At 46.4% G+C, this 18,645-nt stretch overlaps 1 protein-coding gene across 1 annotated transcript in view; it reads left to right on the forward strand.

Moving 5' to 3' along the window:
• LOC311330068 (receptor-type tyrosine-protein phosphatase S-like) overlaps positions 1 to 12,133 on the forward strand; it is a 66,204-nt gene extending 54,071 nt beyond the window's left edge. The window contains exons 6-10 of the mRNA XM_084462031.1: positions 8,820 to 8,930; positions 10,406 to 10,675; positions 10,811 to 11,389; positions 11,548 to 11,684; positions 11,759 to 12,133. Of these exons, the coding sequence (XP_084318157.1) occupies positions 8,820 to 8,930; positions 10,406 to 10,675; positions 10,811 to 11,389; positions 11,548 to 11,684; positions 11,759 to 11,935 (1,274 nt within the window). The 3' untranslated portion in view covers positions 11,936 to 12,133. The remainder of the gene's footprint in view (positions 1 to 8,819; positions 8,931 to 10,405; positions 10,676 to 10,810; positions 11,390 to 11,547; positions 11,685 to 11,758) is intronic.
• Positions 12,134 to 18,645: the final 6,512 nt, after the last annotated feature.

Below are 18,645 nucleotides of genomic sequence, written 5' to 3' on the forward strand. Positions count from 1 at the left end.
AGTTGCAAAATATGGTTTCTTTTATTGCTGCTATTCTTTAAAACCAAACCTTGCAAGGAGTGAAGTATTTAAAATAATAAAATGATTGTCCACCCGTCCGGTGCGAGGACAAGCAAAAATGTCAATCCTCAGTAGTCCATTCCAGTCCTTGTGAAGAGCCGCGTTTTCCGGTGCGCCAGCAGGGAGGCGTGCTCCAACGAAACTCCCGCGTCAGTGCAGTCCAGTCCGGGACTCCGGTGCCAGGAACTCCGCTCCGCCGGTCGAGCGCTGTCAGAGAGGAATGCGAAAATACAATCAGTGCTCAGTCTAGCCGGCAATTTCAAACCGATCCACCAACGCACAGCGTGATCACTTTCCTTTCCATCAGGAAATGCAGGCCATTAGAAACACGCTGTCGTCCGTCTCGACCCGGTCCTCTGGATCCGCCGACCCAGGCTGAAGAGAGGGGAGCAACCGCACGAGGAGCAGAAGGGATCCGGTTCACAGTGCGGCTGCAGCAACTTCGGCACGTCAGACCGGCTCACAGTTCATCTTCTTGACTGTCCGCCTCCTTCTTATAAAGGTGTGCGGGACACGGCTGGCGAGTGCGCACTGATTAGTAACGCCCCAGTGTGTCAATTAACCTGTGCCCTTGCATTGACAGGCAAGCAGTTCCAAGTCCATTTAGGAGCAAACAGTTTGTGTTCATCACTCCATACACAGCAAACATTTACAAAGTCAAACAGTATAACCACACCAAACAAGCAATCACGGCTAATGTATACATTTCAATTTCACAAAACAAGTTTGCTGTCACTGCTATACCATAACATCAATATCAGTCCAAGTGACACTCCTCCCCCCTTTCTCCACTGTCATCCCAGCAGATCCTTAATGTCCATTACACTCCTCCCCCCTTTATCACTTGTCGTACCGACAAGGTCTTAATGTCCATATCTGTCTGGAGGCCTACCACTATTCTCTCTCGCTGACCTTCTCAGGGGGGGTTCATCCATAGGCTCTCGTCCCGCTGGTGGCCCCAGGGGAGGGGCTACTGCATCATCTTCCACCGGGGCTGCAGGAGAAACAGCTGCGGTGGGCACAAGGGTCAGAGGTAACAATAAAGGCCTGGGGAGTTGGGCAGTGGAAAAGGTGGGGTTAGTCATTTCAGTCTCTAGAGCTTGTGGCTCTTCTGGGGGGTTAAAAGGGCAAGGCCGGAGATGGTTCCGATGAATTGTCCTAACGGGACCTTCTTTTCCCTCTGGCTTGATCTGGAAAACTGGCAGGCCCGGGCGTGACTGAGCCAGGATCACATAGGGTTGGGGCTGCCAGTGAGGTGCCAGCTTGCCTTGTTCTCGGCGACGGAAGTTGCGCAGGAGTACTCGCTCTCCAGGCAACAAGGGGAGGTGCTTTGCTCTCTGGTCATACCTCTCCTTGTCTCGCATCCGGTTCTCTCTTGTTGCTGCTGCCACCTGTTGGTAGACCTTTTGTAGGGTCTGGTTGTGTCGGTGAACCCAGCCCTCCAAGTCATGTCTTTGAGTCAGCGGAGGTGCTCCTACAGCAGTTTCCACAGGCAGGCGGGCATGTCGGCCAAACATGACAAAGTGGGGGGTCAGCCCTGTCGTCTCATGAGGAGTGTTATTGTACATCTGGAGCAGGGTGGGCAAATGATCTGGCCAGTGTGCTTGGTCCTCGAGGCTCAGTGCTCCTAAAAGGGACAAAAGAGTCCTGTTGAGTCTTTCACATGCCCCATTTCCTTGCGGCCTGTAGGGTGTAGTTCTGATTTTGGAACACCCATAGAGGCTGCACAACTGTGCAACCAGAGCTGACTCGAAGGCTGCCCCTTGGTCAGACAGGATGCGTTCCGGGCACCCCCATGGCTGGATGAGATGGCGCCAAAGAACACGCATCGTGGTGGCTGCCGTCTGGTCTTTCGTAGGGATGGCCCATCCATACTTGGAGAACAGATCAGTGATAACCAACAAATAGGGGTAAGCATCACCATGCCGACCCAGGGACAGATAATCCATTGAAACGGTCTCCAAGGGGTATGATGTAAAAATAGGCACCATGGGTGCCCTTACCTCTGGGCCTCTTTTCTGTTGAACGCAGCCTGTACAGTTAGATGCCCACTCCTGGAGATCGGTGCCCATCCCTGGCCAGTAGAAGGTTCTCCTCAGTAAGCCTTCCATCTTAGCCACACCCATGTGGCCAGATGTGTTGTGGTACTTCTCCCACAGCTCACGGGTCCGATTTGTGGGTACCACAATTTGGGAGAGACTCAACCTAGTATGCCGCTCAAGGGCTTTCCGCTTTAAAACACCCTCTTGGATGTGTAGCCGGCTCCATTCCCTCAAGAGGCGTCTTACCATGGGCTGGCTTGCTTTCCTGTGCTCTGCTCCTGGAAGGCGACCTCCTGCTACCCACCGCTTCACCTGTTCCAGGATTTGATCCCTGTCCTGCCAGTCCTTCCAATGGCCTCCAGTTTCCGGGGCAGTCTCCGGCTCCACTGCTGCCGTCTCCACATGTGCCTGCTGGATGTGGCCAGCCTCCTGTGGCAATCAAAGCAGTCTTCAGGGTGTCGAATGCCACCTGGCAGTCTGGAGTCCAGTCAATGGCACTCTCTCTTTTCTGCATGCTGGCTGTACCTACTAGGAGAGCATGAAGGGGTGCTGCTATTTTAGAAAAACCTTTTATAAACCTCCGGTAGTACTCCACAAACCCGAGGAATGATCGTACCTGCTTGATGGTCGAAAGGGCAGGCCAGTCCATCACAACAGCAGTCTTTTCAGGGTCTGTGGATACACCATCCGTGGAGATGTGGCCGAGGTAGGTGACTTTTCTGTGGAACAGGTGGCATTTATGAGGCTGCAACTTCAGGCCATGGGCTGCCAACTTTTCAAAGACCTGCTCAAGATGTGCAATGTGGGTTTCGAAATCAAGAGAATACACAATGACATCATCCAGGTAGATCAGAAGAGACTCGTTCACTTGTCCTCCCAGGCACCGCTGCATTAAGCGCTGGAAGGTCGCTGGCGCATTGCAGAGGCCAAAAGGCATTCTCTGGAACTCATAGAGGCCCATGGGGGTGGTGAATGCCGTTTTTTCACGGTCCTTTGGATCCACCTCCACCTGCCAATAGCCACTGGCGAGGTCGAGGGTCGAGTACCAAGAGGCTTGTTTTAAACTGGTGAGTGATTCTTCTATCCTGGGCAAGGGGTATGCATCTTTGTGGGTGAGGGCATTAAGCTTCCTGTAATCCACGCAGAAGCGCCAGGAGCCATCCTTCTTCTTCACCAGGACGATAGGCGCTGCCCAAGGGCTAGAACTCTCCTTAATGACATCATTGTCCAGCATATTTTGGAGGAGTCCCCTTAGCTCAGGGTAGAGGCTAGGTGGAATTGGCCTGTAGCGCTCCCTGCTGGGTGGTGCAGAGCCAGTAGGGATTGAGTGGCGAACAGCACTAGTCTGTCCAAAATCCTCCTCTCCTGCTGCGAAGACCCCTTTCCACCGCTGCAACAGGGAGTCCATCTTCAGCTGTTGTTCTGTTGACAATCCCTCACCTTTCAGTAGAGTGACTGGATGCTGGTCTTCCAGGGTGATGTGATTTGCCTGGACATCCACCTCTACCACGCCTGGGTCTGACGCCTTCAACACTAGGTCCTTTTCCCCACGGATTTGACTTGGGTCAACCTGTAACACATTCGCAAGAGGGCGCCGTTGAGGTATTAAGATGGGGTAGGGATTCAGGTTACATACCCGTATGGGGAGGTGTCCTTTCACCACCTGGGTGACGGTCCGGGCCACTTGCCATTCATCGTCCCTTTCCGGGCCCTCCACCAAGGCACAGAAATCAGATGGGGTCTTGGCTCCGTGTAGGTGGGTCCAGAGCACCATCTCGCTATTTGGGGGTACATAGACTGGATCTTGGCGGGTCAGCCGGGCCACTCTAACCTGCTCATCTGGCGGTTCAACCAGAGACACCCTCCTACAGACAGCAAAAGCTCGTTCCCACTCTCCTTTGGCCTCTGAGGACATGGTGGCACCAAACACTGTCAGACCAGGGTGGACCCCCTGAAACAGTTCTTTCCAGCAGTGTGAAATAACATTCATCCCTAGAATACCTCTTTCAGAACTCAGGCACTCATCTTTGACTATGATGACCCCTTTGCCTGGTATGGTTACTCCTCCCACCGAAAAATCTAAGATGGCATAGCCGGTGTAAGGGATCTGCAGTCTGTTGGCAGCCTTCAAGGTAAGCCAGTGCAGGTCTTGTGGGCTCTGCTTCTGCACCCCACTCAGCCATTTCTGGAAGAAAGATTCACTAAAAAGTGTCACTTGTGAACCTGTGTCAAGCAAGCAGGGCACCTTCACCCCTGCAACCAATATTTCAACCCCTGGACATACCCCAACCATAGATGGTTTGTCGGTTTGGTTTGATTGGTCTTGCTCCCCAACCACTCGGCTCTCAGTGGCTGGGGTTGTTAGTTTAACTGCCTCCTCTCATGTGGGCAGCGCCTCTGAATGTGGCCTGCCTCCCCGCAACCTCTACAAATGGGTTGGCCCTGTTGGTCCCACTCAAATCTTTGTCTGGGAGACGGGGCATAGCGGCCATCCTGAATCCTCCCTCTAGGGGCCGGGGGTGGATCCCTGTGCACAACAGGAGCATTTTGTGGGGAAAGTTGACATTGAATTTCTTCTCTAAGAGTCTCTTTAAGGACAGACAATTGATCTTGCATTTCTTTTTTAAGTTCAGCTCTTACTGTCTCCCTCCACTCTTCCAAGTTAGTTGTCATGGCTGGTCGAGGCTGTGGTGCTGCGATGCGTGATGCACAGGCAAACTCCATCTTAAATTCTGCTCCCAATGCTCTGGCTTCACTAGACACCTCACTAAAGGACATTGCAGGGTTTCTACGCACCTGACGTTGCAGTTCCTGCTGTACCATGCCAGGCCTCAAACCTAGGACGAGCTGGTCCCTCACGGTTGTCTCGTCCTGGGCGGATCCATCTGGTTCATGGTCTCGCCATGAGGAGAAAATTTCCCTGAGCCTGAGGATATAGGCTGCAACAGTTTCCTCCTCCTGCTGGTGACACTTAAAAAACTGTGCACGGAGCTGGGCTACTGGAACTACACGTCCATACAGTCCCTTTAATTCCTCCAGAATGGCTGCACTAGTTGCACGTTTAGTCTGGTCCAGTAGCCGCACCTCCCTCCTTGCTTCCCCCTCAAGAGCTCCAGAAATAAAGTCAATTTTCTGTTTCTCATTTAAACCTTGTGCCCTCAACATAGCCTGAACCTGCCCACTGAACCTGCCCACTGCCCATTCCATTCTGAAAAACTCATTTTACTTTGGTCACCATTAATCAGTCCTTGTGAAGAGCCGCGTTTTCCGGTGCGCCAGCAGGGAGGCGTGCTCCAACGAAACTCCCGCGTCAGTGCAGTCCAGTCCGGGACTCCGGTGCCAGGAACTCCGCTCCGCCGGTCGAGCGCTGTCAGAGAGGAATGCGAAAATACAATCAGTGCTCAGTCTAGCCGGCAATTTCAAACCGATCCACCAACGCACAGCGTGATCACTTTCCTTTCCATCAGGAAATGCAGGCCATTAGAAACACGCTGTCGTCCGTCTCGACCCGGTCCTCTGGATCCGCCGACCCAGGCTGAAGAGAGGGGAGCCACCGCACGAGGAGCAGAAGGGATCCAGTTCACAGCGCGGCTGCAGCAACTTCGGCACGTCCGACCGGCTCACAGTTCAACTTCTTGACTGTCCGCGTCCTCCTAATAAAGGTGTGCGGGACACGGCTGGCGAGTGCGCACTGATTAGTAACGCCCCAGTGTGTCAATTAACCTGTGCCCTTGCATTGACAGGCAAGCAGTTCCAAGTCCATTTAGGAGCAAACAGTTTGTGTTCATCACTCCATACACAGCAAACATTTACAAAGTCAAACAGTATAACCACACCAAACAAGCAATCACGGCTAATGTATACATTTCAATTTCACAAAACAAGTTTGCTGTCACTGCTATACCATAACATCAATATCAGTCCAAGTGACACTCCTCCCCCCTTTCTCCACTGTCATCCCAGCAGATCCTTAATGTCCATTACAGTCACACATCCTCAAACTGTCTGCTTCCAGGTTCACCGGGTGTAAACAAGAGCTAATGACCAGCCTGTGCCGTAATATGGATTGATGACCATCAGGTTTAAGCATATTTCGGTGCCCAGCTACATTGTCTTTAAAGGATTATTCTTGTTCCTCTCTCCTTTCCCTCTCCTACCCTTCAAGAGCAGTTTTATTTGCCATGTATATGGCACATACATACTATGAATTTGACTTGGGTTAAGGCATATGTTGTTGCAGATGACATAGGACAGGGTGCAAGACAGGGCAGTGACCATCACCCTCCCGACCACTACGCTCTGCTACCTCGGGGTGACTGGTTACCCCGTCACTCTGAGGCCCCTGCGGTCGATCAACATGGTCACGGCTCTTTTCTGTCCTGGCCCCACAGAGGTGGAATGTACTGCCCACCAACCTCAGGACAGCAGATTCGCTGCCAATATTTCACCACAGGCTCAAAACTCACCTCTTCGAGAAGTACTGTACTACCAGGATCCTCCATACCTCCCAGCTCTAGATTATGCTCTCTTGTTTAGAAATGCAATTATTATGAGGATGTTTGGATAAAAGTGTCAGCTATGACTGTAATTTAAATGTAATGAACACCTCTTGTCACATCACTATGCATTAGTGTTAAAGTCCCAGTTAACCAAAATCCGAGATTTGCTTGAAAACACATTCTATGTGTTAGTGATGCATTGCTGATAACATGTAAAAATGGGATGAACCATGTGTAGTACTGAATTGTGAAATTAGACCAGTTTTGTGTTTTTGACCAGTTTTGATTTCTGGATTTTCTGGGCGGGCTTAAAACGGTACCGGATGACGTAGAGCGGTGTTCTTAGCATATCCCCGCCCTAACACTATATAAAGCTAGAACGGATTTGAATCTTCGGTTCTCCTGCTCAATCTTGAGTCTAGAATTAGCTAGTTTTATCCAACAGTCTAGAATTAGCTAGTTTTTCTTAGTTAGCAATGCCTATGCATAAAACTAAACGAAAATGCATCCTTCCTGGATGCCAGCAGGAATGGGATGATAAGGTCTGCTTCTTTCACTCCCGAGTAAAGCTGAAATGAGAAGCAAATGGTTAGCATTTTTGAAGAGCCATGGTGTTACAGAGTCTGTCTCCGCTAGCGCCCGCCTCTGCAGCAAACATTTCACTCCCGAAAGCTTCTGCAATTATAATATGAGGCTTTTGGGTTTCACGGACTCACGACTGGTCCTGGTGAATTCGGCGGAGCCAACCATCTCCCTCCACGGCCTCCATTCTCCTCCTGTCGCATCAACCTTTGGTGCCGACACCGCTGCCTTGTGTGCTTATAGCTTATTAACGTTATAACGTTAGCTAGGTAACGTAAGCAATAGGAAAATACACTGCTACGTTAATATACAAAATATGTCTTGACATGTATGTGGTAATGTCAGCTATGATGAATTGTGTAATCTTAGGAGGAATTATACCTAACATTAGCTATGTAGCTTGTTTCAGATGGGAGTGTGTATATAACCTTAGTCTAGCTAACAGCTAGCAGCACCGACCAGGCGACCACCCACCAAATAACGTTACGGATGATATATTATGACTATAAGCGTTAACTATACAGAAACTGCCTGCCATATTTGTGGCACCTGATGTGCGTATGGGTTCACCGGTAATGGTTACAGTATATTTCTCCAGCAGGAGACCGGGAGGCGGGAGCGAGGGGGATGGTTAGGTAGACCAGCTGCAGCTGGAGAAAGACGCACCCTCTCCCAGTGAAGCGGTGCTCGGCGGCTACTGGCTGAACATTCCAGTTCTGTTGGATATGTTGCGGGAAAGTTGAAGCCGAGTGCTCGTTATTCTCACACATAACATTGCCAACGAGAGTGGATGAGTCTGTCCCGATTATCAACTCCGGTAGTACGCTTCTTCGCGCTATCAGCGCTGTTCAAGCCAGTGACTAAAAGGTACATTTTAAACAACTTTTTCCATTGATCCCAAGGGACGACAGGATCGCCTGGGAGGGATAGGAATGGGTCCGGAGGTGGCAGGGAGAAAATAGGGACAGACTCATACATTCCTCGTTGCCTGTTTTTGTATTTTGCATCTAAGGGCAGTAACACTGGCGCGTTGGTATAGAGTAGCTACAGTTTTACCTGTGTTTGTCAGGAGGTAGGTTAGGAGGAAGCATCTGTGCGTTTGATTCATTAGACAAGTGTAATTTCAACTCCTCTCTCCTGTTTTCACAAAGCTGTGCCTTCCTACCACAAAAGAGACGGCGTGCCAGTGTGACTGCAGACCAGAGAACGGTACTATTTGACAGGTTCTTCCCTCCACACCCCCTCCCCACGCAATTGGGTGTGGCTTCGGTGCCTTCAGCAGACACGCCCCCACGGTCTCAGACCAGAGAATGCTGCTGATTTTTAACCGATTTTGAAGCCTTATTTTATATACTTAGCGACATTTTTAATCACTCAGATTTGGCTGGGTGGTTAATGACATGTTTTCCTGTGGTGTGTGAAGCTCATAACAAAAAATTGAACTGGGTTAACCTGGACTTTAAGGAGAGAACCATTTCAATGAAACTGTCCTGGGAAATGTATGAGGATGCTCTCTAAGAATGTTTCTAGCCCTCCTGTCACTATGGAATAGCTAATCATGTTCTGCCCTCCCTCTACCCTTCTCTCTCTTCCTTGTCTCTCTCTCTCTGTCTTTGTGGATTGTTGTCTTTCCCAGGTCCCCTGCAGATAGAGAACAGTGAGGAGACGGACCTGGGGAAGTACGAGTGTGTGGCGTCTAATGTGGAAGGGGTCCGCTACTCTTCCCCTGCTAACCTTTATGTGCGAGGTAGGGAGCAATTAAGGTGGAGACTGAAGTTGTTTTAATTCAACAGTAGTGGAGGTTATCATCACTTGGATGTTTTCTGCAGTCCAAGTCTGATTTATTTATGAAGGTTATTCCTGATCCATTCCATGATCAAATGAATCCCATTTGAATCGACACTGTGTTTTGGAGTGTTGTTTCACCTCTGCGCCCCTCCCCGCCCCTCCTTGTCCCCTCTAACCCCTGCTCTCCCTAGGCTTGTGTGCAACAAGGTTGGGGGTGGAGGGAAAACTTTGAATGTTATGATTTTGGACAACCCTTTAATAGTCAACTTCCTTGTGTGGTATGCTTTGTCCCTCTATGTGATAACACTATTACATGGCCTCGAAATGCTCCCACATACTCCAGGGGTGTTAAAGGACAATGCTCGTTTTTGACAACCTGGACCTTATTTATGACATATTATAAGACGTTTGACTCACCGAGATAACTTTGGTGTAGTTCAGAGGCATGTAGAAGAAATTTAAAATCCAGCGCGAGCCAGTATATCCATGTAATGGCGGTGGTCGGGGCACTTAGAATGCAGTTTCTAAAAATCTATTTTCTGCCGTGAAACGGTTGTTTTCATCAATCTGTCTTTATGAATCGCTAGTTGTGCTTACATAGAGCATATAGGCCTGTTGTGGTTTTTCACATGCCTCTGTAATATGATCTTTAGAAACGTCTTTATACACGAAATAGCTTCCTCACTTGCTCCAGCACGCATGCGCACAGCGTGCTGGAGCAACGATTGCGCGCTGTGCCCATGCGTGCTGGAGCAAGTGAGGAAGCTATTTCGTTTCGAAAGACGTTTCTAAAGATCATATTACAGAGGCATGTGAAAAACCACCACAGGCCTACGCTCTATGTAAGCACAACTAGTGATTCATAAAGACAGATTGATGAAAACAACCGTTTCGCTGCAGAAAATAGATTTTTAGAAAGTGCCCCGACCACCGCCATTACATGGATATACTGGCTCGTGCTGGATTTTAAATTTCTTCTACATGCCTCTGAACTACACCAAAGTTATCTCGGTGAGTCAAACGTCTTATAATATGTCGTAAATAAGGTCCAGGTTGTCAAAAACGAGCATTGTCCTTTAAGAGCAGTTTATTAGCAAAATCTTCAGCAGTTCATTTTCAAAGATAAGAAACTCAATAGCTTGTTGTGACCTTTTTGTGCTGTGACGGGTCAAATATTGGTCAGTGGAACCTTGTTTCTATGAATCCTTGCTTTAATGTCAATCTATATCGTTGTTGAAGCAGTTTTGTTAGTTTAGTTCCTCATTATTTGTCTTCTTTATATTTGAGTTTTGTTACTATGTTGATTGACTCTGTAGATCTTAAGGATATGCCATTGAAAAAGGGTACATTTTCATCGGCCTGTCCTGTTACCTCTCTCTTTCTCTTTTTGAATCCCCCCGTCTCCTCTCATCCTTCCCTCACACCCTCTCCCAGTTCGGCGTGTGCCTCCCCGTTTCTCCATCCCACCAACGAGTCATGAGATCATGCCAGGCGGCAGTGTGAACATTACCTGTGTGGCAGAAGGATCGCCCATGCCCTACGTAAAATGGATGCTCAACTCTGAGGACGTAACGCCGGAAGACGAGATGCCGGTGGGAAGGAACGTTCTGGAACTCAACGGCGTGCGAGAGTCGGCCAACTACACCTGCGTGGCCATGAGCAGCTTGGGCATCATCGAGGCAGTGGCACAGATCACCGTCAAGTGTAAGAACGGGGCTCAAGGGTTACCGTAACTCCTCACCTCATTTGTTGCCTTTTGTCATGTCGATATTGTTATAGGCATTTTCTGTTGTAGAAATAGCGCAGAATGCTATTTACCCTTCCTCTTAACTCCCATAGCCCTCCCCAAGCCCCCAGGCACGCCCATGGTAACAGAGACCACTGCCACCAGTGTCACCATCACTTGGGACTCAGGCAACCCAGACCCGGTCAGTCACTACATCATCCAGTACCGGGCCAAGTCTCCCGATAGCAAGTTTGAGATCGTGGACGACATCACCACCACGCGCTACAGCATTGAGGGTCTCTACCCCAACACTGAGTACGAGATCCGCATCTCAGCTTTCAACACCATTGGCCAGGGCCCTCCCAGCGAACCGGTGGAAACCAGGACCGGAGCACAAGCCCCCACCAGCCCTCCGAGGAACATCCACACCAAAATCTTATCTCAGAACATGATGATGGTGCACTGGGACGAACCTGAGGAGTCCATTGGGCAGATCAAAGGCTACAGGGTTTACTACACCATGGACGACTCTCAGCCCATGAGCTTGTGGCAGACTCATAATGTCCAGGACAGCATCACCACCATCCAGAGCCTGGTGGCCTCGGTGACCTACACCATCAAAGTCCTGGCCTTCAACTCTGTGGGTGTCGGGCCTTTATCAGACCCCATTCACATCAAAGTGCTGATTGGAGGTCAGGGTTTCACTCATTCTCTATGTTCTTTCTGGGTGCATGAATGGAGTAGATTATCTGTAAATCAGTATCGGTGAAACGCTACTTGAGATTTTCACATCTACAAAATTATTACTGCATTGATCAAATTTTTTCTGTTTGTAATGTGTGTGTCATAGTTCCAGGACAGCCAAACAAGTTCCAGGTTGGTGTTGTGTCTGACACAAGCATGGAGCTGACCTGGGAACCTGCCTATGAGAAGGAGGAAATTATAAACTATGTGCTCCGCTACAAAGAGAGCGGTTTTGGCAGTCGGGTAAGATCCCACTCCAGTATTCTAAATAAACTTTGTAGACAAATCATTGGTTCACTTTCTCTTCATTTTCCCAGGTAACCAAAACCTTGGGCCCCTCTTCGTCGTACGTTGTGGAAGGTCTTCGACCTAACACAGAGTACTACTTTTCTCTGGCAACCATTTCCACCAAAGGCATCGGAGTCTTCACTATCATATCCCAGAAGACCTTGCAAGCCAGTATGAAACATTTCTTCTGTGCTCTGTGTGGGTAGTGGGAGGGCATGTGGGAATAAAGCTTATGGGGGAAGGCATGTGGGTTAACAATGTTTATGTGTCTACCATTTTGTTTACCCTTACACAAGCTTCTGAGTTCTGAGCAAAGTTATTATAGTTAATGAAAACTAACAAAATAATGAAAACTAGGTGTGAAAGAGCATTTTTGTTAAGTGAAATAAAATAAAAACAAGGCTTTACAAAAAACAATAACTTACAAACTGTATTGTGTGTTTACAAAACTAAAATAAACTAAGATTATAGAGAAAAGGTCTTTAGTTTTTGTATTTTTGCTTTCATACATAAACCTAGTATTTTGTGTGGATATGAAATCTACCCTGAATATTTCTTTTTAGCTATGCCCATATTCAGAAAAAAAATAGATCAGGTCCAGCCTGGCTTATGGGCATGTGCCTGCTTGTTTCTCTTCAGGACTGGTTAGTAGGACGGAACCAGTTAGTCATGCCATCAAAATAGCTGTGAACTGAAATGACATGAAATCTAACATCTGCTAAATTAAGATAGGTCTTGTCACCTGGACACATCAGTTTCAATGCTTCCAATGCTAATCCAGCACAATAAGACAGTGATAACCAGTTAGCTTACGAGCTCACAACTAGCAGCGAGTTCCATAAATTTAACAGTAGCTGTCGGTGGCTAAAGCAGTTATCTAACGTTCCACTGATGATTCCTGTAAAGCATGCTAAAAAGTCAGAGTATCATTTATAGTATTTAAGATAACAATGTATCTATGTTCATACTTGATTTACACATTAAATTCACATTTAACAAAGTTGCATTGTGACAAAGTACTCAAGCATGCAAATGAAAGTAATGAGTAGACCTACAGTATAGTTTGCATGGTGTCACACAACTCTCAGGTTCCCAGCTGTTTATTCACAGTTCTGAACATTGTCTATGCACTATTTACAACATTTCTATATAGTTTTGTCTTTCCCCGAAAATCAATATCCACTAAAACATCCCTTTCTTCTCAGCCTACGTCTTTTCAGATTAACATGTTGCATTATTAAAATCATGCAAATTAAAGCAATGAGTACATATATTTTATACAGTCACACATCCCCCCCCCAATATTTTCTATATAGTTTACTTTGGGATACAACTTTTTCTTTGTCCACTACAACTTCCCCTTCTCCTGTGCCCACCTCTTCTTTTCTGCCTGGTAGGGTATAAGGCTGAATGTTGGAATTCACCCCAGGTCATTTCAGCATTCCCTTGTCAGTCGTTGGGTCCTGACAATCATCATTGAATCTTGTCAGTCCATCACCTGCGTTCAATCATCATCCAGTCACAAACAGACCTGTCTCCTACTTAATGTGTCTTGTCTCATGTGTAGGGAGGGAGGAAAGGGGTGATCATTTTTTTCTGACAGGCAGGTGGTTGTGTTCTCCCACACCGTTCACACTAGCTGCAAGGTCACCTCAGTGACCATACATAGAGTGTAGGCCTGTGGTGGTTTTTCACATGCCTCTGTAATAGGATCTTTAGAAACGTCTTTCGAAACGAAATAGCTTCCTCACTTGCTCCAGCACGCATGGGCACAGCGCGCAATCGTTGCTCCAGCACGCTGTGCGCATGCGTGCTGGAGCAAGTGAGGAAGCTATTTCGTGTATAAAGACGTTTCTAAAGATCATATTACAGAGGCATGTGAAAAACCACAACATGCCTATGCTCTATGTAAGCACAACTAGCGATTCATAAAGACAGATTGATGAAAACAACTGTTTCGCGGCAGAAAATAGATTTTTAGAAACTGCATTCTAAGTGCCCGGACCACCCCCATTCCATGGATATACTGGCTCGCGCTGGATTTTAAATTTCTTCTACATGCCTCTGAACTACACCAAAGTTATCTCGGTGAGTCAAACGTCTTATAATATGTCGTAAATAAGGTCCAGGTTGTCAAAAACGAGCATTGTCCTTTAAGAGCAGTTTATTAGCAAAATCTTCAGCAGTTCATTTTCAAAGATAAGTAACTCAATAGATTGTTGTGACTTTTTTGTGCTGTGACGGGTCAAATATTGGTCAGTGGAACCTTGTATCTATGAATCCTTGCTTTAATGTCAATCTATATCGTTGTTGAAGCAGTTTTGTTAGTTTAGTTCCTCATTATTTGTCTTCTTTATATTTGAGTTTTGTTACTATGTTGATTGACTCTAGATCTTAAGGATATGCCATTGAAAAAGGGTACATTTTCATCGGCCTGTCCTGTTACCTCTCTCTTTCTCTTTTTGAATCCCCCCGTCTCCTCTCATCCTTCCCTCACACCCTCTCCCAGTTCGGCGTGTGCCTCCCCGTTTCTCCATCCCACCAACGAGTCACGTGATCATGCCAGGCGGCAGTGTGAACATTACCTGTGTGGCAGAAGGATCGCCCATGCCCTACGTAAAATGGATGCTCAACTCTGAGGACGTGAGGCCGGAAGACGAGATGCCGGTGGGAAGGAACGTTCTGGAACTCAACGGCGTGCGAGAGTCGGCCAACTACACCTGCGTGGCCATGAACAGCTTTGCCATCATCGAGGCAGTGGCACAGATCACCGTCAAGTGTAAGAACGGGGCTCAAGGGTTACCGTAACTCCTCACCTCATTTGTTGCCTTTTGTCATGTCGATGTTGTTATAGGCATCTTTTGTTGTAGAAATATAGCGCATAATGCTATTTACCCTTCCTCTTAACTCCCACAGCCCTCCCCAAGCCCCCAGGCACGACCATGGTAACAGAGACCACTGCCACCAGTGTCACCATCACTTGGGACTCAGGCAACCCAGACCCGGTCAGTCACTACATCATCCAGTACCGGGCCAAGTCTCCCGATAGCAAGTTTGAGATCGTGGACGACATCACCACCACGCGCTACAGCATTGAGGGTCTCTACCCCAACACTGAGTACGAGATCCGCATCTCAGCTTTCAACACCATTGGCCAGGGCCCTCCCAGCGAACCGGTGGAAACCAGGACCGGAGCACAAGCCCCCACCAGCCCTCCGAGGAACATCCACACCAAAATCTTATCTCAGAACATGATGATGGTGCACTGGGACGAACCTGAGGAGTCCATTGGGCAGATCAAAGGCTACAGGGTTTACTACACCATGGACGACTCTCAGCCCATGAGCTTGTGGCAGACTCATAATGTCCAGGACAGCATCACCACCATCCAGAGCCTGGTGGCCTCGGTGACCTACACCATCAAAGTCCTGGCCTTCAACTCTGTGGGTGTCGGGCCTTTATCAGACCCCATTCACATCAAAGTGCTGATTGGAGGTCAGGGTTTCACTCATTCTCTATGTTCTTTCTGGGTGCATGAATGGAGTAGATTATCTGTAAATCAGTATCGGTGAAACGCTACTTGAGATTTTCACATCTACAAAATGATTACTGCATTGATCAAATTTTTTCTGTTTGTAATGTGTGTGTCATAGTTCCAGGACAGCCAAACAAGTTCCAGGTTGATGTTGTGTCTGACACAAGCATGGAGCTGACCTGGGAACCTGCCTATGAGAAGGAGGAAATTATAAACTATGTGCTCCGCTACAAAGAGAGCGGTTTTGGCAGTCGGGTAAGATCCCACTCCAGTATTCTAAATAAACTTTGTAGACAAATCATTGGTTCACTTTCTCTTCATTTTCCCAGGTAACCAAAACCTTGGGCCCCTCTTCGTCGTACGTTGTGGAAGGTCTTCGACCTAACACAGAGTACTACTTTTCTCTGGCAACCATTTCCACCAAAGGCATCGGAGTCTTCACTATCATATCCCAGAAGACCTTGCAAGCCAGTATGAAACATTTCTTCTGTGCTCTGTGTGGGTAGTGGGAGGGCATGTGGGAATAAAGCTTATGGGGGAAGGCATGTGGGTTAACAATGTTTATGTGTCTACCATTTTGTTTACCCTTACACAAGCTTCTGAGTTCTGAGCAAAGTTATTATAGTTAATGAAAACTAACAAAATAATGAAAACTAGGTGTGAAAGAGCATTTTTGTTAAGTGAAATAAAATAAAAACAAGGCTTTACAAAAAACAATAACTTACAAACTGTATTGTGTGTTTACAAAACTAAAATAAACTAAGATTATAGAGAAAAGGTCTTTAGTTTTTGTATTTTTGCTTTCATACATAAGCCTAGTATTTTGTGTGGATATGAAATCTACCCTGAATATTTCTTTTTAGCTATGCCCATATTCAGAAAAAAAATAGATCAGGTCCAGCCTGGCTTATGGGCCTGCTTGTTTCTCTTCAGGACTGGTTAGTAGGACGGAACCAGTTAGTCATGCCATCAAAATAGCTGTGAACTGAAATGACATGAAATCTAACATCTGCTAAATTAAGATAGGTCTTGTCACCTGGACACATCAGTTTCAATGCTTCCAATGCTAATCCAGCACAATAAGACAGTGATAACCAGTTAGCTTACGAGCTCACAACTAGCAGCAAGTTCCATAAATTTAACAGTAGCTGTCGGTGGCAAAAGCAGTTAGCTAACGTTCCACTGATGATTCCTGTAAAGCATGCTAAAAAGTCAGAGTATCATTTATAGTATTTAAGATAACAATGTATCTATGTACATACTTGATTTACACATTAAATTCACATTTAACAAAGTTAACAAAAAAATTGTGACAAAGTACTCAAGCATGCAATTGAAAGTAATGAGTAGGCCTACAGTATAGTTTGCATGGTGTCACACAACTCTCAGGTTCCCAGCTGTTTATTCACAGTTCTGAACATTGTCTATGCACTATTTACAACATTTCTATATAGTTTTGTCTTTTCGTTTGGCCGATAGCCCAAAATCCCTGAAAACCATTATCCACTAAAACATCCCTTTCTTCTCAGCCTACGTCTTTTCAGATTAACATGTTGCATTATTAAAATCATGCAAATTAAAGCAATGAGTACATATATTTTATATACAGTCACCCCCCCCCCCCCCCCCCCCCAATATTTTCTATATAGTTTTCTTTGGGATACTACAACTTTTTCTTTGTCCACTACAACTTCCCCTTCTCCTGTGCCCACCTCTTCTTTTCTGCCTGGTAGGGTATAAGACTGAATGTTGAAATTCACCCCAGGTCATTTCAGCATTCCCTTGTCAGTCGTTGGGTCCTGACAATCATCATTGAGTCTTGTCAGTCCATCACCTGCGTTCAATCATCCACCAGTCACAAACAGACCTGTCTCCTACTTAATGTGTCTTGTCTCATGTGTAGGGAGGGAGGAAAGGGGTGATCATTTTTTTCTGACAGGCAGGTGGTTGTGTTCTCCCACACCGTTCACATTAGCTGCAAGGTCACGGATGACTAAAAAATGTGTAGTCACTGTCAGTAGTTATATTGTAATAAATGCAGTTTGATACTCTTTTAAACACTTTCAAAATGTGTTATTGCAAAAATTATTTGAATGTGGGAGGATTGATGGCATTTTACACAACTGAATGCTTCCATTCACATGATGGTTATCGAATGGAAAAAATGCAAAAAAGAAATTCAAAGTATCAATTGAAGTATTCAATTGGTATCGGTATCACTTTAAGGGTACTGGTATTGGTACTGGTATGGTCATTTTTGAAATGATACCCAGCCCTACTTCTGACACCATGTCAGCAGTCGAACTTCACGTTTTTAACTCAGTTTATTTAACACGAGAGCAGTGGCGTCTGGTGGGTCCCAGAACCGGGTAAGCCAGGACCAACGAAGCATGCACGCACAGTACGAACGATTTTTTGGGGGGTGCGCTTTCAAAGCATGCTCTGATGGGAGGTTTCACAGCACCAGAAGGGCGTTGAGCAGTGGCATTTTTATATGTTAAAAAACATACATGAAAACTACAGTAGCCTAGCTACTGATGTTTTTTAACACGTCAACAAAGGCCAATAATTTGAGAGCGAGCGAATAAGAGGACAATATTTAGGCCGAAACAACCAAGCTTTTAGGGACACACTAAATAAACTCCAGATACATTATATGACTAGCCGAGCACCACGAAGAGGAATGACAGGATGATAAGGGCACAGCACTCAATAGCCTACGCCCCTAGTTCACTAATCAGTGTTGTGTTGTGTCAATAGCCTACTACTAGCCTACTAGGCTATTAGCCCACCGCTCCAGGAAGCAAAGTTCATGCTCTCAAGTGCTGATTAAAGGAGTAGTAAAGGGAAAATGCATGTTTAGCCCTGTTTTAAGGTTACTTATGATCATATACAATGGCTCAGATCAAAACGTTGACAAAACTAGCACTTTTGAGAAAGTCTGATAATTGCTCTACCACCGTTTTGGTCATACAATGGATGTGGATGGGCACCTTGAAAAGACAACCACTTTGCACAGTTTCTACCTGGATACCATGTAGTCTATTTTACTGCGGGACACCTCTACAGTACTTCTAGAGTTTAGATAAAAGAAAAGATTCCTGGCTTATTTACTCAATGTTTTACATGTTGTATCATGGGTGGGGGACAACATGTTTGCTGTGCACTTGATTATCTTAATATCACATTACTCTAATACCACAATACTAAGGCTACTCTTCATGATACAAAGGAATCCTGCACACCATTTACTGTATATTTTGCTTTTTTATTGATCTATTTATTTAGTAGCATTTTTTATTGATATTTAGTCAAAGGAGATATAGTCAAAAGAGGTATAAGAAAACATAAGTCAAAAATCTTTTTATGCTTAAGTATCGT

This window comes from Borostomias antarcticus (assembly GCF_949987555.1).
Source record: "Borostomias antarcticus genome assembly, chromosome: 3".
In the NCBI taxonomy this organism is placed as follows: domain Eukaryota; kingdom Metazoa; phylum Chordata; class Actinopteri; order Stomiiformes; family Stomiidae; genus Borostomias; species Borostomias antarcticus.